We start from the raw sequence: 22,354 nt of genomic DNA, 5'->3' as shown, positions 1-22,354 counted from the left end.
TCGCTGGTTTGGTATTATTACCATGTCTATTTTTCACGGAGTTATTATTTATTGTTACTCGAGTCGGCATTGTGCGGGGGAACAATAACACTGTAGCACAAACCTGAAACATTAGTAGGCGGGCTCTAAAAACCCGGCTTGGTTTTTTCATGGGTTTTTTACTGCTCAGTGGTCAGATCCGTATCCGCTCTAGACCGGACCTGTAACCAGCAACGTGATTTGATCCCAGTGACGCAATTATTGCATCTGCGATGCCATAGATCTGACTGTATGTGTGATGCAGTATATGATCTGTGGTGGCCGGTGTTTTTTTTTCTTCTTTCTGTTATTGCTACTTCCTATCTGACATATGATTGGTCAAAAGGGCGCTGGCCTTTTCCACACTCGGTACGCAATTGGCCAGTACACCCGTCAGTCCAAAGTACGGTAAGTACCGCCCCGGAGCAAAAATCTAGTGTGTGTGAAATGAAATGTCCTTCTAGCCCCGACTGATGGGATCTGATGGTATGTTAAAGGTAAGCTAATTGCTAACTGTATAAACACATTGATGTCCTCCAGACATCAACAATCAACACATCTAATATATCTCATTGAATATGAAACTATCCTACAACGTCCCACGAAACTGTGATGTTGACACATTAGCCATATGTGGCTAATTCGTTAGCTAACATGGTTAGCAGCCTGTGAGTGAAGAAAGATTGTCTAGTTGTTGGAATAACTATCAAACTTATCCTTGGATCAAGACGTCTGATGTATTTTATCGACTCGATACGATACACCTATGATAGTCTTGATCCAAGGCTATATAAAACATATCACTGGTCTGGTAGTACTGACATAATATTTCCCAGATCATAAACATAAAAGTCACAATAATCACCAGATTTAAATAGGTGGCGACAGATGTTACAACAGATCATACAATAGTGTTCATGTCATCCAGTCTGCTCTCTGTTCAGCTTTACTTATACCATTCATTCTGACGTCCTAAACATTTTCAAATGTTTCAGTTTTTCAATTGAAAGCTGCCAGAGCCTTACATTCTTATTATCACACCATGTATGAGTAACACCAACTTGTTTCAGTTTGGTAAATGCTTATTTGGTCATGACAAGTCTAAAAGGTACCTGGCCATGATCGTTACCTTTTTAAATGGCACAGGTATCTTTATGAGATGTTGATGTCTTGTAGGCAGCTGCAAGCAACTCTTAGATGCCATAATGCTATGTGGCATCTATGCCAACTCCTTGACAGGCCATTCATCCAAACATCTGATTGTATTAAACAACATTTAACTCACCAAGATTGTAGTAGTACAGAAATGTATCCTCTTTGTTTCTGTCAAGTTTTTGTTTAATACAAATCCACTGTGGACATGTTATGAGCTAGTACCTTCTGTCAATTAATTCCATGCAGATGATTGCACATAATGCGTTAACAAACACTTCCAATCCGAACTCGAACACTCAAACAAAAATGATCACCTGCATGGAATTTATTGGCATAAAGTAGCTCATAACATGTCTATGGTGGATTTGTATGAAACAAAAACTTGACAGATCATCCTCCTTGTGGATGATCCAAGATTTCTGTACAGCTGCAATGTTGATGAGTTTAACGTTGTTTAATGCAATCAGTTAGGACTTTTCTGTTAGGATGAATGGGCTGTCAAGGGTTGGTATTGCAACTCTATATGCCACTAATGCCAGATATCAAGCATAAGTAAAGAGCTGCTTGCGCTAAGTATAGATGCTGATCGTTTGAAAATGGACAAACTGATAGTTTGAAAATGGACAAACTATGGCTTTTCTTGTCTTGATTCATGTGGGAAACGGGGAAAGTTAGTTATTGGGTCGGGGTTTCCATGCTAAATCATGAATGATAGCACGTTTTCATTTCATTTTCATTTGTGGCCATTATTTTCATTCATGGAGTCAAGGCCATTACTTTTGATCAGCTGACCGTGTACTGCCCACCAATCCATCATGTTTCTTAAAACAATGTCATATAGGTCGCCACGGCGCTGCTGCAACATAATAGCATGAAAGAGGAAGATCTGCACACCTAGAAAGCTTTACCTCCAGATAGGTTCGCAAACCCAGTGCTGCCGGTCTTTGGGATACAGTTCTATTCAGAAGTAAGACCAGTATTGGGAATCTGGTTGAGAAGTGGATGACGACAGACAGATCACCAGCAGGCCCTGTCCTGGCTGCTCACAGAAGAGAGAGGAAGCCTTCTGGAAGGTGACTGTGACGGGGCCTCAGACAACTGTGGCCTTTTGGCATTTTTGTCACTGAGATGTCAGTCAGAAGAGTGGATGCGATGTCCATCGCCCAGGCTTTGGCCATGACAGTAGCTGAGATACCAGTGTTTCTCTATTCCACGTTTGGCCAGGTAAAACACTTTGTGCTTATGTGATTTGTTCTGTGCTGTAGTTGCAGTCTACAGCACAGTCAGACCACACTTATCTGTGTGGTCTGGTTATATTTTCTCTTTAACATTTTTGTATTGCTTTTGTTTTAAACATACAAATCAAGACAAGACATGTAAAAAAATATATATATATATATTGTTGAAACAATGATCATGTTTTCTATGTTTGACCATTTAGAAAAGATATCCATCTTTTATCATATTTTTAGAAAAGATATCCATCTTTTCTAAATGAATAAATAGTAAATACTGAAAATGTAATTATTCTTCAGCAATATGGATATTGAAGACCTCTGTGTTAAACGTCTTGAGGCAAATTTGTTTCTTTCACTTGGCAAAAATGACATTTTCGACTGAAAAGTGTTGACATTTAGTGCATCAAGCCTAAGGTTGGTCAGGCTTGCTTAAGGTTAAGCTGTAACTTTAATTAGTGCATCTCCCTCTTTCAGTCCATATTCTCGTTTCAAACAGTTTATTGAGCAATATGGCAAGCATACATGTAATTTCCAATTCAAGATCTAAGATTCTGTTTTAAATACAACATAAAACACATAACGAATATATGCAAACGTAATACAAAAAGAAAAAAACACATAACCTGCTCTCTCTCCCCAACCCCCCGGCTCACCTTTTCCTAATTATACATCCCTCCCTCTATCAGTCCATATTCTCTCAGCTTAAGCTTACACCCAGCTTGAAGAAGGTGCTATTTGCCACCGCACTCGGTAGTGTGGCACTGGCTCTCACTGCACACCATCTTAAACGGAGAGGTAGGAAGAGGAAACAGGTAACGCAAGGAAAGGAGGGACAAAAAACTGTGGGAATTCCTGAGGCATTGCTAAAGACAGGCCGACCATCGTCACTGAAGAGAGGTGAGGATGTTAGTCAAGTTCAACAAGTTTAACCCATTTAAACCTGAGAACAGATTCCACAAATGTCTTCTAAATCCGTTTTCAGAAAAACGTATCAGTGGTGCACTGGTGCTCAAACCTTTTTCCGAAAATATATTGTTCCAGGGAGGAGCTTGTAGATCTGCTATTTTTCAACAGCTAAAGTTTAAAATAATGGTTAAAGTGGTTAAAAGCTATATAAAGGTGACACAGATCCTCAGACCTAAAAGGGTTAAACAAGTTGTTGAATGTCTCAAAATCTTGTGTTAAACTCTGAGACTCTTTATAGGGGTTTAACACTAGATTTAGCTTAATTTCTGCTACAGGTCCATTTCCGGGCCGTCAAATGATGAGTCCAAGCACACGGAGCAATGACGCGATGAGTGGAATCTCCTCTCTGGCCCCCAGCAAACACTCGCACAGTTCCTCACACAGCAACTCGGTACGTATCAATCACATGTTTTGTTTTTTTACCAATACAAAATTGTCCCTTTCGTCTGTCTTCTTTGGTCTCTCTATCGTATTAATTAGCTGTCTGTGTGTGTGCGTGCGTGTGTGTGACAGACGCGGGTCACCGTCTCCCCAAATCAGTCAGCCAACCCATCTACTCCTTGGGAGGCAGAGCCTGTAGTGGAAGAGCCAGGTGCAGCAGAGGATGCAAATGCAGAGAATCTCTATATATTGGGTACGTACTTTCTGTAGTTGTTTTATACAAACAACATGACTTGAACAAGAATTTGGTCTATTGATTAACATTTATTTTGTATCATTCTTGAGATACATTGGCTACCAAGATTCTGACCAGACGATTGGTAGTTGCTTGTCTAGGAAGAAAAAATAAGTGTAGAGGAAGGAAGACTACAGTATAGACTTATATAATGTTAGTTGCCCACCCTTGCAGAAATGGGGGTTGAATTCTTGGCTGTGTCTCTGGCTTGGCTTGGTGCTCAATTTATCACAATTGGCAGGGTTTACCGATGGTGAGTGATCATGTCCATATTGCTGCATTAGTGACCAGACCACTGATTTGTTGGAACAGCTATTATACAGGAATAGGATTTGCGGGAGATAGGTTGAACAGAACTGACATGTTCTCCCAGTGAAACTCCATGCTGTCAGGTGAAAAGAAGCAGCTGGTGACTATTGTATATCAGAGGCAGGCCCGGCCCTTCCTACAGGCCGAGCATGCAGCTGGGGCGCCATGGGGGAGGGGTGCCCAAAAAAAAAAAAGTCTCCCCAGTGCCTCCCCAGTACCTCCCCAATGTCTGCCCAGGGCCTCCCTAGTGAGTCCCACTCCCCAGTGTCTCCCCAGTGCATCCACAGTGCCTCCCCAGTGTGTGTCCCCCAGTGCCCCCCCAGTGCGGGGTCGCCGTGGAAAATCCTGCCTGGGGCGCCAGATTGCTCAGGACCGGGCCTGATCAGAGGAGACAAGTGGTTGTCTGCACAATCCCCAGACCAACAGTAGGCAGTGACAGAGACCACATTACAAAAGTACTGGAGTAGTATCAGAAAGTGAGTTTACAAGAAAACCCAAAATGACTGGCAGAAATGGAGACTTGTGTTCATAAATAATTCATAGTGCTATAAGGGAAATGTTTGAATGATAAAGTTGCAACTTTGTCTTACTAGAATAGCGTATAGCCTGTGAGTGTCTGCTTGGTATCTTTGCCTACTGCAAAAGCAAGTGCATGAGTCAAAAAGGTCAATGACCAAGTATGGATCTTTTATTTTATTTGACATTACATAACACAGTTTGAACTTGCAACCAGTGCCCTCTTCAGAAGACAAATGGAATAAGCCAGAGAGCATATGAATAGTAATCTTCAAAAGTGTTGAGTGTATACTATTGTTCATTGTTCACTATTCGTCTTTACCCCGCTGTATCTACACAGTACTGTATCTTGATTTGCTCTATAACTGTATCTTAAATGCTCTCCTCTGGAGACTACATTTCTCTCTGTGGGATCAATAAAGGTCTATCTTGGACACTTGCATCATTGCGTTCCCAGTTGGGCTAATGCATTCTGAGTGCTGACATTGCATGTCAGTGCTCAGCAGTGTTGGGACTAATGCATTGTTAAGTACTACTGTGCTCCTCCTTTTTGCGGGAACTACTAGTGTAACTAGTTACAATTTCCAATTCAATAATCCCATTATTATTAGCAGTAACCACATTTGAAATGAGCTAGTTGTGAAAATCGTGTGAAAAATGCTATTGCCAGCAACTTCAAACGATTAAAGATTTACTATGATTCTACTCTCACACTACTACTAATTGCCATACACGTGTCTCGTGAGTCTCTGGTGTAGACATTCACAAATATCATTTAGAGAATGATTTCTGTGAAAAGAAATACCAGCAATATAAAAAATAACCTGTTTAATTGAAATCTCCATGGTTATGCTTTCTCTTCCATTCTTCCCTGTTTTTCACCAGGGATGGAGCTGTTTGAAGAAGCCTTGCAGAAGTGGGAGCAGGCACTCAACATTCGCCACAACTTCCACTCTTCCTCCAACAGCAGTACCAGCCTCGCCCTGCAGGGAGCAGCATGTCTTGACGTTCCCTTCAATCCCTTGGTGCATAACATTTATATATTTTTGTATATTTTTAACCACTTATAGACACATATTTTCAAACCATTTGAGAGGTAAAAACAAAAGGAGGGAACCAAGTTCGGCTATCCAGCCTTCATCAGTGTGTGAGCCGAAACGTTTGTCCCTGTAAATATTTTGAAGCGCAAAATCCAAGCGCCGTGGTCACATGAAGATTAATTTAATGTCTATAAATGAAATTATATTTACTGTGGAAATAACAAGATTGTTTCCAGAGAGAAAGTGAATGATTTTGGTTTCTGTCATACCTTTGTACTGTAGGTGGACACGCGCAATAAAGTGTTTGCAGAGAAGTTGGAGACCCTCTTACACCGAGCGTACCACCTCCAGGAGGACTTTGGAAGCTCTATCCCACCAGACAGCCTGCTGGCTGACTTTGGTAAAGCATTCTAATCATAGCAGTATCATAACAGTTAATCAATCAAATCAGTTTAATGTTTAACCCATTTAGGCCTGACCTCGAAATTTAAAAAAAAAAATTCTAAATTCTCCAGTTTTCTGAAATAAATATTTTCACGATTTAAAAAAAATAGCAGACCTACAAGCTCGTGCGTGGCGCGCTATGAGCTTGTAGATCTGCTATTTTTCAATAGCTAAAGTATAACGTAATGCTTAAAACACAAATAGGTTCCCGCCCAAAATGGGTTAAACCAGGGGTGCCCACACTTTTTGACTTGAGAGCTACTTTCAAAATGACCAGCTCGGCAAGATCTACCCACCAAATCAATTATACCATTGCTGAAAATAGTTTAAATATGTACCTGAGGGGGCTTCGGAATAGTAGAGTTCGTGTTACATTCTGTACAGTATAAGACAAATGCACTTGGAATGGGAAATAGAGGGGGAGAGATGTTTTTTTCTTTTTTATCGTTTGTTTTTACTTCAATATATTTAAATGAAATACTCTTTAGGGGCATGTCATGTGATCTACCTGCACAGCCTTTGTGATCTACTGGTAGATTGCGATCTACCTTTTGGGCACCCCTGGGTTAAACAGTCATCATAGTTTTGTCATAAGCATCAGTGTTCAGTGTGGTTCACACATCGTTCTGGTGTTCCTCTAGCAGCGAGTGAAGGAACACTTATCTTGCCTAATGTGGAGAGATCACTCCGACAACTAGACGATGATGCCACGACGATTACTTCTGACGATTCTTTCTTCTCGGCTGCAGAGGTCGGTGCTTTTGTTCTGCTACCAGAATGTCTCCTACAAAAAAAGGTTGACCATTATTATTAATCCCATGGGGGGGAAATTCAGTCTTGGCTTCACCCACCAGATGGCTACTCAGATGGTCTTGATGAATGTTTGTCGGTTTGACGTTTTCGTGGGAAATGTGTAACCTTTGGTATGTTGTAGGGCATTAAGCAACTAGTCGACTAGTTTACTAGTCGACTAGTAAATCCACTAGTCGAGCTTGCTGGTACTAGTTGACTAGTTGATTTTTTTTCCCCCCCGATTTTGTAGGCCTCAAGATCAGGTAGATTATAGTTATAGTCACCAATGTACACAGTTTTTAAATGTACAAATATTTATTTCCCAAAAAAAAAAACTGAATTATTTACATAATAGGTGGTTAAACAACTAGTCGACTAGTAAACTAGGCAACTAGTCAACTAGTAAAAATGACTAGAAGTGAATGCCCTAGTATGTTGGTGGTTAACACTCTAGCCGGCCAAAACAGACGTCCTATTAAATAATTACGCCCCGACGCCCAGGACGGAGATTAATCAAGAGACGGAACATTACGTGTTTGATAACATAACGCACCAGTCTACAGCCTGGTAGCGTCTATTGGGAAACATTCGTTTCCGGTTGGGACGTCATCCAAAGTGTTCCCCCTCCATTTTAATGGATGGGATGAAAAGTCTTAAAACGTGAATAACTCTTAATCTAAATCAATGATTCCAATTCTAACCAAAGACTATGTTTGTGACGGCTCATCGCGGTCCCGTCGCTTGTCGCGTTAGAAGTAAAGTAATCATACCTCCGGTGGTTGTCGATCCTCCCGCGGGTGTTTTGGCTACATGCTATTATATCTAGCACAAACCAAGATGGCGTTGTGTCACCTTGAAATGGGCTCTGAAGCTGCAAATTGCTGGGCGTACTGATGTAATGGTTCCAAATACCCCTGGGCGATCAGAGTGTTAATAACTAGAAAGGTCGCAATTTAAAAAAATTGCAAAGTGTGGTTGCCGCAGTCGCTTACATAGTCCAACTCAAAAATACTTGAGTTGGACTTTTAGATCTTCCCATGTTAAGTGAATGGGGAAAATGAATTCACTAATTAATTAATATCAATTAAACTATACAACATTTCTCTTAGCAATGAGCAAGCACACCATTCCCGATGAAGTCGTCGATTTGACATATGGCTCAAGTGCGTACAGTCAAAACTGTGGGAGGAGTAGCGTTTCAAAAAAAGTCTTACTCCAGTAAAAATAAAGTGTTACTGACACTACTTTTCTTTCACTTAAAGGAGGAAACTGATGACAAAAAGATACAAAAAGAGAGAACTATGACTCATTTCGACTTCATGTTGACATATCCGTGGTGCAGTAGATCATATCATGGAGATGCGGTCCGGTACGCTCTTAACCCATTTAGACCTGAAGACGTTTCTGCAAATGTCTTCTAAATCCTGACAGTTTTCTGAAAAGCCTATGTTTCTATGTCAGTCGTTCTTAAAGTTTTTCATGTCAAGGACCCCAAAAATATATGTAATTGGCCGCCGACCCCCATCTGAAAATATGTTGTTCCAGGGATCCCCCATGAAGCAAAGATTGAGTTAAAAACGATCGCTCTGACAGAATATATATTCAAAGATTTGCATGAAATTTTAACGGTAATATCGTATCGATATCGCAATATTTGGCATAAATACAGAGATATGAAATGTTGTCCATATCGTGCAGCCCTACTTGTAATCCAGAGCCCATAGAGTATAGACAGAGTTACGACAACTCCGTTCACTTCATGGGGCCAGTCCTCTTCTACATAGACTTCTATTGGCGAATAGGGACACCGGAAGTTTACAGAATCTATTGTAGTCGAGGGCTCGCGCGAGTACATGAACCACGTGACCGGGCTGTTTTCTGCCCCCTCAATGTCGCAACTCTGTCTATACTCTATGGCTCTGTTGTAATCCAACGTACATGCGTGTGGGTATAGGGATAGGGTGGCCTGGCTGGGTGTATGACTTGACTACCGCGGCCTGAATGATTCAGCCCTGCAGCCCTGGTGTGAGATATGATCTGGACAACAGATGTCAATATGAAGTTGAGGATAACATTGACCACTTCTGTGTTTTAGTCATACTTCTCTCTCCTTTCTTTCGTAATCCTTTTTGTCATCAGACGGACAGCTTGGTCATATACTTCTCTCTTTGTTGACGTTTTGTTAACTCATCCTCCTGCCGTTAACCCAGTGGTGGAAAGTAAGTACATTTACTCAAATACTGTACTTAAGTACAATTTTGAGGTATTTGTACCAATTTCCAATACATTTACATCTACTCCACTACATCTCAGAGCCAACATTTGTACTTTTACTCCACTACAATTATTTGAAAACTTTAGTTACTAGTTAATTTGGAGATTTACATTTTGATTAGAAAAACATACATTACTGTAACCACTTCAACCCTATATACATTTCGACCCATTGAAAATAGCTGATCTACAAGCCGCAGTGGCTTACATATGCCCCTCCCACTGATATTGCCAGCCAATTACAATGTCGCGTCACCCCTGCGATCATGCGTAAGTAATTCGGAGGGGATTTATCCCCCAAAAATCATGTTTTTGCGACAAACTGTTAAATTTCTCGCATTTGCGGCGCCCCCTATGGATGAAAATGGAATTGCTTTTGGTACTTGGTTGATTGAACCACCCGCGACATGTGATTCAAATTTGGGATGGATCGGACATTTCGTTCGGGATTTATGGCATTTTTTGTAAAATAGGCCCACCCCACTAACTTCAGAAGCCGATTACGGCCAAACGATACGCACTATCAAAATTCCGCCTGTGGTGTCTTCATCGGAAAGGTCCAGAGATCATGTGTCCCAATTTTTGTGAGATTTGGACAAAATCTGTAGGAGGAGGATCAAAAAGTGTGTTTTGGAGAAAATTCGAAATGGCTGAAAATCTATCATGACGCAAATGGGCGTGCCCTATATGAGGAGATGCGTCATGACCCAAGGAAGTCAGGGATTTTTTTATTTTTTATTTTACAACCTACGGTTCAAGAGTTATAAGCCAAAATGTAAAGTGGGCTGTTATAGCGCCACCATGAGGCCGACCGATAACATTCTAAGTTGATTCATTTTAGTAATTATTATGAACCTACCCTCCAAGTTTTGTAACTATAGTGCTTACAGTCTCTGAGGAAAAAATACTTGAATGTGAGAAAATGCGAAAAATCGCATTTTCCCATTCATGTCAATGGGGAAATTTTATTCACTAATAAATTAATATCAATTAAACTATACAACATTTCTCTTAAAAAAATACATGCACATCCTTCCCGATGAAGCCGGTCAATTTGAGATATGGCTCAAGTGCATACAGTCAAAACTGTGGGAGGAGTAGTGCGTCAAACAAAAGGTTACTGGAATAATAAAGTGTTCCAATTACAATAGTCTGGTTGCCCTTTAGGGCAACCACACTAATAATGTTATTTATTTTGTATACAACTTAAATTCGGTTAATTTTGGTTATTTTGTCCTAAACGGTTAGTGACACACATTTAGTGGGAGAGTGAGCTAGCGATGTACACCTCCTGCCTTCCTCGTCTACCTGAACTATCGCTATACTGGATTTGCGCTGTCAATCATAGTAATTCACCACAAAACAATTTACTGTACAAGCGCACAATGCTTCGTGCTGTGATGCAGCTGAGCTCGTACGTACATCAGCTATCTTCGGTCCGTGGCACCAGTGCACAGCTATGTATAAATGAGGCTATAGTCATTACTTTTTGACTGTGAGCATCTCTCCTTCTGTGCAGTTGTTTGATGCCATGACACTAGATGAGGTGTACCAGCCTCTTAAGCCTGCTGCTCTTTATGAAGAGGCCCTTGAGCTTGTGCGGCAAGACAAAGTGGTCTATCGGTCCCTCAGGTATGGCTAACGATTCATAATCAAGCTCTGCACCTAAATACACCAACAGTAGTATACAGAACAATAATAACGTCTTATTTTGTTTAATTGCTCCTCTCATCCACCTCTGTCTTCAACAGGACCGAATTACTTGAATGTTATGGAGATGAAGACTTTCTTGCCAAGCTTCACTGTGTGAGACAAGCATTCCAGGTCAGTTCCTGCAGTATCACAATCATGCTCACTGTACTGTATAATCATGCTCACTGTACTGTATGATCATGCTCACTGTACTGTATGCATGGCTACTCTGAGAACATTGTTGGATTGTAAATGAGGGATTGAATCAGTCAGCGCAACACGTTCGTTCACCCGAAAGTCCTATCAGGCAGCGGTGGCCGAACGGTTTGCGGAGCGGTCTTGATACCGGAAGGTCGCCAGTTCGAATCCCCCGACCGGCACGTTAAAATTACCACCGCTGAAGTGCCCTTGAGCAAGGCATTGAACCCCAACCATGAAATGTTCTATGAGCAGGGCGTGGCTGTAAACAAGCATCTCGAGCTTAGTCCACTTACCCTGGGTAAACAAAGAACTTTGCTTTACTTTGCTTTTGCTATGGCATCACATCACAACTTCCGGCGCTACTAGAGGGAAATGTGCATCAGTTAGTTCAATAATCTAAACATGTTTTATTTGATTGGTAAATGACCCAAACTAACAACACAGTTTAGGTGCTCAGTCTGAATAAAGTGAGTGGCAAATCGAGTGGCAAAGTGAGTTTAACGTCGTTTAACGTTGTTTAGTGCAATCGGATAGGACTTTTCTATTTGGATGTATGGGCTGTCATGGCCGGAAAGTAGTTTTTTGCCACTCAGTTGGCATTCCCGCATAAGTTCTGGGTGTGATGATGTCACGCGCATACCCTCTATAGCCTAGTTAAATTATTAGATCATTAATCATTAGAACCTATGGTTAATCACGTGGGTCATGACCGAAAGAATAATGTTGCGAATACAAGCGGACGAAATGACGGGTGGCTGGCATCTCCCTTAGAGATAAGGTGAGAAGTTCAGTCACACGAGAGAGACTCGGAGTAGAGTCACTGCTTCTTAGCCTGGGAAGGTGGTTTGGGCATCTGGTTAGGATGCCTCTCGGGCATCTCCCTAGGGACGTCCTCGAGGCACGTCCCACTGGGAGGAGACCCCGGGGCACATCGACTCACTGGCCTTGGAACGCCTCGGGATCCCCCAGGAGGAAGTTACTAATGTTGCTCTGGAGAGAGAAGTCTGGAGCTCTCTGGTGGAGCTGTTGCCCCCGTGACCCGACGGTTGAAGATGGATGGATGGATGGATAATCATTAGAAACTGCAGCCGCAATCTATCTAATTTTCTTATTTTGTTTTTTCAAGGGTTTTAGCTTGGCACAACCTGGTATAATATAAAGTGTCCTTTCTCCTGTCTGGTTTACTATCTAAAACTGATATTATTTTATGCAGGCTCTGTTGTTGGATGAAACTCACCGGACATTCTTCATGGAGTCGGGGAAGCAAATGATTGTGGGCTTGATGGTTAAGGGAAACAAGGTAAAACCTTTTACTTGGGTCATTCATTATTAATGTGCTGTATCTTGGATTAGTTTGACTTGTTTCTTTCAGACATATTGGAATAATGTATCTATTTTCTTACCCCACTTCAGAGTCCCAAGGCCTTTCTAGAGGCCTATGAGGACATGCTGCTGTACACTAAGAGAGAAGAGACATGGCCCATCACCAAAATGGAGCTAGAGGGCAGAGGGGTGAGCAATACCTCCCTTTAGCTATTGAAAAATAGCTACGAGCTTGTAGATCTGCTATTTTTGAAAAATCATGAAAATGTGGCGCAAATCTTTGAATATATATTCTTTCAGAACGTTTTTAACTCAAATCTTTGCTTCTGGGGGGTCCCTGGTACAACATATTTTCAGATGGGCGTCCGTGGCCAAATACAGGGGTCCTTGACATGGAAAGGTTGAGAACCACTGACGGAGTGGTTTTTAAATTGTTAGGATTTAGAAGCCTTTTTAAAAAGGATCTCAAGTCTAAATGGGTTAAGTTATTTTGGGGGCTTGTCTAGCATTTCATGATTGTTCTAGTCGTTCTATTGTTTGCCTTTACCCACTTATCAGGGTATTTGGTCAAAAATAGTGATATCTGATTTGATCCATATCGCCCCTTACTGGGACTGGGACTTAAAAGTGACTTCTTTCTTGATTTGTGAAACAGACATATTTCCCTTTTCTGATCTTTCACACTCACACATTGACATTCTCCTGAGATTGTAGACTCGACTGTATGATCTGGTTTGTTTGCGATGCGATTTCCATGGATGCATTTGGCTGTCATTCTATGTATACTGTTGCTGTCTGGCAGAAACCTTGGCTTGCATCTCTCTCTCTCTCTCTCTCTCTATATATATATATATATATATATATATATATATATATTTTAGGTAAATTTATGCCCGGCTTCATTGTAGTCACACAAAAGTAGTAAATAGTACAAGCTCACAAATGGGATATTCTGCATAACGAGCACTTTCTACTTTTGGTGCTTTAAGTACATATTGTTGCCAATACTTTTGTACTTTTACTCAAGTACAGTATTTACTATTTATACTTCTACTTAAAGGGGAATACCACTCATTTTCAACATTTTACTGTCATTACTGTCTCAGTGCCACAGGACGCCTTTGGACGCCTGCCCCTGGTGGCCGCGAGTGCCATTGGACGCCTTTTTTTTAATATATATATATATATATATATATATATATATATATATATATAATTTTTTTTATCCATATTTTGAAAATTGCTCTAATCTGCATGTCAGGTGATGACATGCACATTACATGCACAATATAATTAAATTTTCTTTCTTTTATTTATAATGGGCTTCGGTGGCAACGAGGGCCAAAACTTGTGTTCACCCGGTGGCACTGGATGAGTTAATATACCTTTGAGCTGTTGTGTGGAAATAGTCCACCATTCTGTGTTTCCTAGAACTGGAGGTATGATAAAAAAATCACACCTGTGTGAACTGAGTGGTGCAACTCCCCCCTCTCTCTCTCTCTCTCTCTCTCTCTCTCTCTCTCTCTCTGTAATTAGCAGGCAACAGTGCAACACTATCTCTCTCTCTCTGTTTCTGGCACAACAGCGCCACTTTTGCCCCTACTGGTACTCTAAACATTGGGACATAGTCACATAGTCCCATGTGCTGTTCCTTGGAGTGGTTGCACCACTCAAAAATCATTAACATTGTGAATCACATCTTGATGACATCATCAAGATGTGATTCACAATGTTAATGATTTTTTTTCTTCGTATATAAGGTATATTAATGACATAGTCAAATGTTGAAAATGAGCGGTATTCCTCTTTTTTAAGTAAAACATTTGAGTACTTTTTCCCCAACACTGACTGCGTGATTCCTGTAGGTGGTGTCTATGAACTTCTTTGACGTGGTGCTGGACTTCATCCTGATGGATGCCTTTGAAGATCTAGAGAGTCCTCCCTCCTCTGTGGTGGCAGTGTTGAGGAACCGCTGGCTGTCAGACAGCTTTAAAGAGACCGTAAGCATGGATTCAAGTTCTCACTCCGTCGCCACGACTGATTTCAGTCATTTAGGATTCCATAGATAGAAGCCAGCGTGTCTTCCGTGAAAGCATGCTGCGCACCGAAAATAGCAGACCTACAAGCTGCGCAACACATCGCAGCTCACCATGTTGTGAGCTTGTAGATCTGCTATTTTCGGTAATTAGTTATTTTAAGATGGAAGAGTATTTGAAGTGATCAAACTAGCAATAGAATACAAGTTTAGAAACATGAATGTCTCAGAAATGTCATGATTTCTTCAGCTGGTCGGCCTAAAACATTATCATTACATTTTCAGTCTTGAGATTTTATTTTGCTTTATTCCATGCGTAAATTGCATACACTCGCACACAGAATAGAGAGTATGCGCATGCTTAAAGTGAATGGCACATCGAGTGGCAAAGCAACAGGCAAAGTGAGTTTAACATCGTTTAATGTTGTTTAATGCAATCAGATATGACTTTTCTGTGTGGATGTATGGGCTGTGAAGGCCAGAAAGTAGTTTTTTGCGTTCCTGCATAACTTCCTGGTTTGATGATGATGTCACGCGCATACTCTCTATATACCTATATGTACATTATGTTAGCATGACACTATAAACTCTAGTCTAGTGGGTAAAATATACACTTAACATCTGTGTGTGTGTGTGTGTGTCTCTATCAGGCCCTAGCTACAGCTTGCTGGTCTGTTCTGAAAGCTAAAAGACGTCTTCTTATGGTGAGGTTGAACACGTTCCAAAACGGAACTACTTATTATTTAAAAAAAGAAAAGAAAAACATTTCAATATCTTTACAGATGTCGGTTCCTTCTTATAATGGATTTCAATTGTTCCATAGGTTCCCGATGGGTTTATCTCCCACTTCTATGCCATATCAGAACACGTGAGCCCAGTTTTAGCATTTGGGTTCTTGGGGTCGAGGCAACACCTAACTGAAGTTTGCACAATCTTCAAGGTATGTCTTTAACATTTTGAATTTCCAAGCAGGATAAACAAGGGTGTTTGTGTGTGTGTGGGGGGGGGGGCTGGCTGTTAAGGCAGAAGGGATAAAATATGCCGCAGCGGCAATACAAACGAATGACCAATTGGCTGGAGATATCAAGAGCAGAGACAAACATGGTTGTCCCCCAACCACGATATGTGGTGATACGCAAGTGAAGGCTGAGTGGGACTACCAATACTTTCAACGTTGGCTGTTCCTCTCCTATGCACCTGTCCAATGTAAGCAGGTGTGCAAAAAGGCTTTATCTAAAAAAAAAGAAAAATGTTCCAAATTCAATCTGTAACGAACCTCTTTCTCACCTCTCCTCTTTAGCAACAAATAGTGCAGTACCTAAAGGATATGTTTGACCATGACAAGGTTCGCTTCACCTCTGCCCAGTGCTTGGCTGAGGACGTCCTGAACCTCTCCCATCGGCGTAGTGACATTTTACTGGGCTATCTGGGAATTGAGAGTCTCCTGGAGCTCAATGGAACCCTGCTTAGAGACACAGGAGGCCCCTCTGAGACTAGAGGCCTCTCTGAGGCCCCTCTAGGCTGAACTGAGACTATGGGCGTACATGTCGGACGAGTATATTTGGGCTAACCAAGTGGGAAGGACAGGGAATCACAGCTTACCTTCTATTATACAGATTTTTTAATTATTGGCACCCAAGCATTTTACATTTGTACCTACAATGAATGAACAGTTGGGGGAATTTGTAAAGTGGTGTTGCCCCCCAATGCAGCATGTGCTCAAGAGATGTCTCCAGAAATTGTGTACAAGGGCTGGACATAATGTGTCAAAGTGTTCCGACGTAAAAGAAAAATGGTATAAAATTGAAATGTGTAAATGGGAGTGGCCTATATACATAAATGCGGCATGACCAAAGGAATTTGGGCAACACATTTTCTTATAATGTTCATATTTTAAAAGCCTAAATGTCAAGTTTGCTGTTTTGCACCACCATAAGGCTGATTGGTGTGTGGTAGCTGTAACTTGTTGTGGTTTCTGAGATCCATATACTCTATATCTGTCTGCTATATCCCAATCATATAAAAGACCCCATGGTCAAAACTGAAATATATATATTTTTTTAAACTAGAAAACTATATATATTGTATATAATATATATATGATGAGTCAGCAGAACCAACAAAATATTATAACATAAATTATGTTCACTCACTGTACATGTGCAATACAGATGGTAGCAGCGTTAAGCGTTAAATTATCGTTCCTCAACCATGTGAATAGTAATTAAGTAAGAACACAATTAAATAGGATAGAAAGGTAAAATAATGGTAATTCATGAGGAATAATAAATACTGAATAGTTAAAATAGCCATAGGCGGATCTTAATCATATATTATTAATATCACAGCCATCTATGTGACTGCAATGTTGGTAACATAAAGTGCAGTAAAAAATACTGAAAGATATCAGTAAATAATTAGAAATGGCAATAGGAAAGGATTTGTTACAGTCCATAATCGGTAAACTGTTTGTACAGAGGTCCAATGGCCAGGGGATAGAAACTGTCCCTGGGCTTGCTGGATGCTCCGGCACCAACAGTCCATTGCTGGGGTGAGGTTTTTTTTTGATCCTCTGAGACTTCACCCTACTCCTCCTGGTGTAGAAGTCCTGCATGACTGTTTTATAAATTGTGGTGAAAGTAAGAAAAAAGGTAAATCTTCAGCGTAAAAATGCATGTCCCTTCGGGCATTCAAACTATGGATCTTTCAGTATTCCAACCAATGACCACTGTGCGTAGCTATGAGGTCACTGGACTGTGTGACGAATGGCTGTTTTGTGGTTTCACTGCCCTCGCAGTTTGTCTCAACACCAAAATAGGATGTGTTTAAATTATTTTTGAATGCCTGTTCTTTGTGGACCGTCATGACGCTTCACAGCTTAATATCACCTAAACCATAAGTGCTATCACTAGGATATTTGAAGGTGAGTGAAAGCAGGAATTGGAGAACATGTTAAGGTATGCCAAATAGGAGAATTGTGGGAGCAGCATTATTCCTACAAATGTTGGAACAATTGGCAGCATTTAGTGCAGATCCTATGTGTGTGTATGTGCCATACAAATGATCATAATTCAATAACTAAATCACAGAGCTTAGATTATGATCTCAGAGAAATCAGTGGACCCTTATAGATAATTTTAGTGTAAGTATTGTCAAAGTTTAGAAAATGTGAGAAATCATGCAATTCCACCTACCTTCACTCTAAAATGTATTGCGAATTAAGAGTTAAATATATCAAAGATATTGCTTAAGAATATGAGCTTACGATTTGTTATATTACACGTATGTGGTGTAAAAACTATTTGGTCTACACATTGAACAAGGCATAAAACTAGGAGAAGAAGAAGAGAAAATCCATTTCTAAAGACAGATTTTAGGAAGTGATTTAAAAGACTTTGCTAATATTTCTTGGGCAGGTTATTCAAAAGTCTAGCTCTGATGGCAAAGGCCTGGTCATCTTTATCTTTCATAATATCTGTAAAGCAATGTTCTTCTAGTCTGAGTACTGGCTTTTTGTGTTTAAAAAACAAAACAAAAAACATGATTCTGTGTCATCTAACAGGTTAAATTACAGATGATTTAACCAAGAAGGAGGATGGAGAAAACGATCAGATGTTAAATTAATACCTGAGGTACCCCACATAATTAATATGTACGTAGCTACTAGAAACCTGTTACCCATATCGGCCTCTGTATTGTAAATTGCAATAGATGTTCTATATTATTTACCCTTCTCTTTGCCTTTATAGTTTTGAGAACTCAACTGTAAATATCTCTTAATATTGCCATTGTGTGTAAACATGTACTTGGCAATAAGGAGGAGATATGATTCTGATGAGAACTTTGTGATGATAATGAAGAATTTCCTCACAGTGTTATTGAGCATCGAAGTTATACCAGCTCAGAGCTGTGCCTTTGATACTCATCCAATGCTAAGGGATCAAGTAAAGTGATGCTGTATCTACAGTGTCAGAAGGCTGACATGTTAGTAGAACAAAGCCATTATCTGCTTTCAAACGTCAGTCTTTTATGATGACATTCATGGCTGTAAGCTTATTTACTTTACATTGCTACACTGTTCTGTAGTGTATCTCTGTGGCCAGGCTATTATTTCTGTCTAAGCCATGGTGAAAGCAGCACTTAAAGCCTTAGTTGCACGTTGGTGTCACGCACTGCAAATAGCTGGTCTACAAGCTTGCAATCATGCTGAGAGCTTGTAGATCGGCTGTGTTCGGTACACGACACGACACACTCTCAAGCTACATTCATCATCACCTTTATTTATACTCGGAAATACAGTTGAGGGCAAGCCCTCATTTTCAATGTAGCCGAGGTTACAATTCACAAATACAGTCAAAACAATACATCAACGCATTATAAATCAGGATAAATTACAAAGGAACTTAAATGCAGAACAACCAGTAAAATAAATCAATTGAAGCAGGAGCAATCCTTTGAACTGACTGAAGGATGGCAGGGAGCTCAGTTTTAAGGAGTTTTGAAGTTCATTCCACGAGGTTGGGCCATTGACAGAAAATGCTGTCTTGCCCAACTCTGATGGAGCCTGAGGAACCTTGAGCCTTAAAAAATCACTAGAGCGGGTCTGATATGTGCTATTGTTCAATTCCAACAATTCCAACACATTGAGTTGAGTTTAATTAATTCTAGGTATAACTGCAAAATGCTACAGTGCCAATAGATTGGATCAGTGTTGTGTATTAACATATGATTGAATCAAGTGTATGTGACAAACTGAAGACCAGCATCACCTCTTCATCTACATCAAACAGATATTTACTTTAATCAGAAACACAAAACTAATAGGACTGTTTTATGTGTTGACATCTCTGCACACATTAACGTGTCTTTTATGGGGACTTGGCTTCACCTCGCTGGGTGAAATTGATAATTCTATGTAAGGGGCAGATTACTCAAATCACTTGTGCTGAGTCAAGTCTCCATATACAGAACACAGCATTATGTTACAAGGTTTTTTCATTGTCCATGTGCAAAACAAAATGGTGTGAAATGTTTGAGTGTTTGTATATTCATTTTATATTAAATGGGCTAGGATTTGTTTTTGTAATCCATTGCAAAAATAATGTTTTGCGATGAGTGAAGTCAGATGAAGGACCTAATAATTTGTGTTTCCTTGCTGATTTAGTACCTCTGTGAGTCTTTATTTTATTTGTGATAAATGTTTGGCATTCACAGGTGACACATATGCCAGTGAAATGAAAAGAGGCATGATGTTTTTAATAATTTCACTTATTAGGTGAGCATGTCTGCTCCAGTGGAGCCAATAATAATCGCCCTAAAACCTTTTGCCTGAATTGTGCCCATCAAGATTTGCAAGCAGTATTTCACCTTAAGTATTGCTGCAGCGATGTAGCTAGAATAATAAAAGTGTCACAAACCATTTCTTAAATCCATCGATCTGCAGAAAAAGGAACACCCAATGGGGACTAAATAGAAAATCTTGCTCTTTGAGTTATTTATATTATGCTTGTATTATGTGCCCTTTCCCGTTTCCTTTCTCTCATTGGTTAAAGGGGAATACCACTCATCTAGAACTTGGGGTCATGATGTCAGTGACATGAGCCCAAGTTCTGGACCTCCCAAGTTCTAGGCTAAACAGAAGCGGGGGACTTTATTATTATTTCAACAACTCTAGGGTATATTAATGACAGTCCAATGTTGAAATTGATTGGTATTCTCCTTTAAAGAGATGATTTTGGTTTTGTTTTTGTTTTTGCGTGATTTATATGATTTCTCCTATACTTACTGGTATCCAGAATCTGACAAAATCATAGATGCCACACGGAGACATAAAATAGTATCCATGAGTTTGTCTAACATAGGGTAAATCGTAACCGAGTAAAAATCACCCAAAACAAAGCTATCCCTTTTAAGAGATTCTAATTAAGGGGCCGTGCCATCCAGTGGCTAGTGTGAGCATTGCTATTCCTCACATGGCTATGTTTGATTCTCCAAAGTCTGTGCTGGTGAAGTTAGTGAACTGTATCCCTGGATACATGGTATCTACTGTACACACTTTGAGTATTGTTAGAGCATAGAGATGCTGACTGAAGGGGCACTTGATGCCAAGCCAAAACCCCAGGAATATACCTCCATTACTGTACAGATAGACCTGTGTCATGCAGGTTGTATTTTATTAGTGTTTAGGAAAGTGCTGAATATTAACTTAATGAATGGAAAGTATGTTGCATTGTAGACATGAATGGAAGAATGCTTTTGCTTATACATAATTGAAAGAAGGCATCATGTTCTGTAGCCTGTAAATCATTTTGTGTTTCACAAGCCTGGATTCAAAATTTAAATAACAAAAACTAAATATATTTGGTATGACATTAAGGCCAGTTCACCATGGTGGTATTTATTGATACCCCCCCTGTGCAGTGGGTGTCTTCAAATTGCACAATATGGGAATATATCTGATGCTGTTATACTTGACCACAACAAAGAATCATACTGAAATTTTGCATTTCTGCCACTAGTAGGCCTAGAGGTTCTCTTCACGTTTTGTGATATGCTGTTTCTTTTTTCCCCCTTCGTCCATCCCTACCGTTCTTCCCTTTTTTGCACTTTATTAGAAAGATGATTATGTCTGTCGACACTTTTATCAGATAAATCATCTTGCTAATTCAATTTCATATTCATGAAACATGATGCTGACCATGTAGAAGAATATTATCAATTCTATGAAATGTAACCTTTTGCCTTTAACTGAAAACAGCATTTTAGCGTTCATCGAGTTGAAATTTATATTGCATATAGATGTTCATCACCATCACCACTGTTGAAGTTATTTATTTGTGTTATTTTATTTGAGTCTGCCCCTACTGGTACTACAGGTTCATTTAGTTAGAACTTGTAATTTGTCATATCCCTGATGAATTTCTAAATGACAAACGGTAGTCTCTGGTCCTGTTACTGTAACGTAATAATCAAGTATAGTTATATATATCCTACAAATAAATGCCCCCCTCTTTGTATAATGTTTAGTCTTTTGTCGCAAGATTGGTTTAGTTTACCTGTTTAAAATGCCTGGAGAATAGCTGGTCTGAGAATTTCACATTCCTATGTGAACATTTATTGTACATTGTTTTGGATTGTGTCTTGTGCATGTGTCCCATCAAATCATTATAGAACCGAATCACAGACTTACTGTATATATATATAAAGTTTTGAAAATCAATATGAGTCGAGAGTATATAAAAGAATACATTTTTAGCTATTTGAATATCAAATGTCAGGTGCAGTATGCAGTCTAGAATATAGCTTGATTTAAAAAATCAGATGGTTAAGACAGGGATATTATAAAATATTTATATTTTGTGTTAAAATCACTGCTCTCCACTACAAGTGTCATATTTATGCCTTTGGATTTTATAATGTTACATTACAATGCCAGCACATACTGTAAATTAAGTTTGATTCTGCATATTTGTGTGATTTTATTATTTTTCATAATTAAACCTTATTCATTATGCAATTTCCCAACCTGTGGTGGCTTTTTATTTTTGAGTTCCAACACAGATCAATCTATCCAACAAGAGAGTGTACTGTATTAGCACATAACAAGTTTACAGGCGTAAACCCCCCAAAGAAATATATACACACACAGTCACACACACACACACACACACACACA

General features: G+C 39.8%; 1 protein-coding gene across 4 annotated transcripts; it reads left to right on the top strand.

Moving 5' to 3' along the window:
- Nucleotides 1-295: 295 nt before the first annotated feature.
- On the top strand, nucleotides 296-22,199 carry miga2 (mitoguardin 2). Of its 4 annotated transcripts, none has more exons than XM_079524880.1 (16): nucleotides 296-426; nucleotides 2,015-2,397; nucleotides 3,098-3,308; nucleotides 3,653-3,768; nucleotides 3,891-4,011; nucleotides 5,764-5,903; nucleotides 6,201-6,318; nucleotides 7,004-7,113; nucleotides 10,948-11,060; nucleotides 11,180-11,252; nucleotides 12,535-12,621; nucleotides 12,735-12,833; nucleotides 14,510-14,644; nucleotides 15,330-15,383; nucleotides 15,503-15,619; nucleotides 15,980-22,199. In XM_079524880.1, exons 2-16 carry the CDS (start codon nucleotides 2,302-2,304, stop codon nucleotides 16,202-16,204), a joined length of 1,815 nt encoding a protein of 604 aa, XP_079381006.1. In that variant the 5' UTR covers nucleotides 296-426; nucleotides 2,015-2,301; the 3' UTR covers nucleotides 16,205-22,199. The 4 variants fall into 4 exon arrangements, with proteins under 4 accessions (XP_079381006.1, XP_079381007.1, XP_079381008.1 ...); XM_079524881.1 differs by having other exon boundaries at nucleotides 424-515; nucleotides 7,007-7,113; XM_079524882.1 differs by having other exon boundaries at nucleotides 424-515; nucleotides 15,503-15,547.
- Nucleotides 22,200-22,354: the final 155 nt, after the last annotated feature.

Source organism: Electrona antarctica (assembly GCF_951216825.1).
Source record: "Electrona antarctica genome assembly, chromosome: 16".
NCBI lineage: Eukaryota > Metazoa > Chordata > Actinopteri > Myctophiformes > Myctophidae > Electrona > Electrona antarctica.
Note: the sequence above shows the minus strand (reverse complement) of the source record. Positions and strands in the feature narration are given on the sequence as shown.

Excerpts from the sequence above, each read along its gene's own strand:
- miga2 (XM_079524880.1), top strand. The coding sequence starts at position 2,302 with ATGTCAGTCAGAAGAGTGGATGCGATGTCCATCGCCCAGGCTTTGGCC. Across the intron at positions 4,012-5,763 it reads AGAGAATCTCTATATATTGG|GGATGGAGCTGTTTGAAGAA; the intron begins GTACGTACTTTC and ends GTTTTTCACCAG. Across the intron at positions 15,384-15,502 it reads CTAAAAGACGTCTTCTTATG|GTTCCCGATGGGTTTATCTC; the intron begins GTGAGGTTGAAC and ends ATTGTTCCATAG.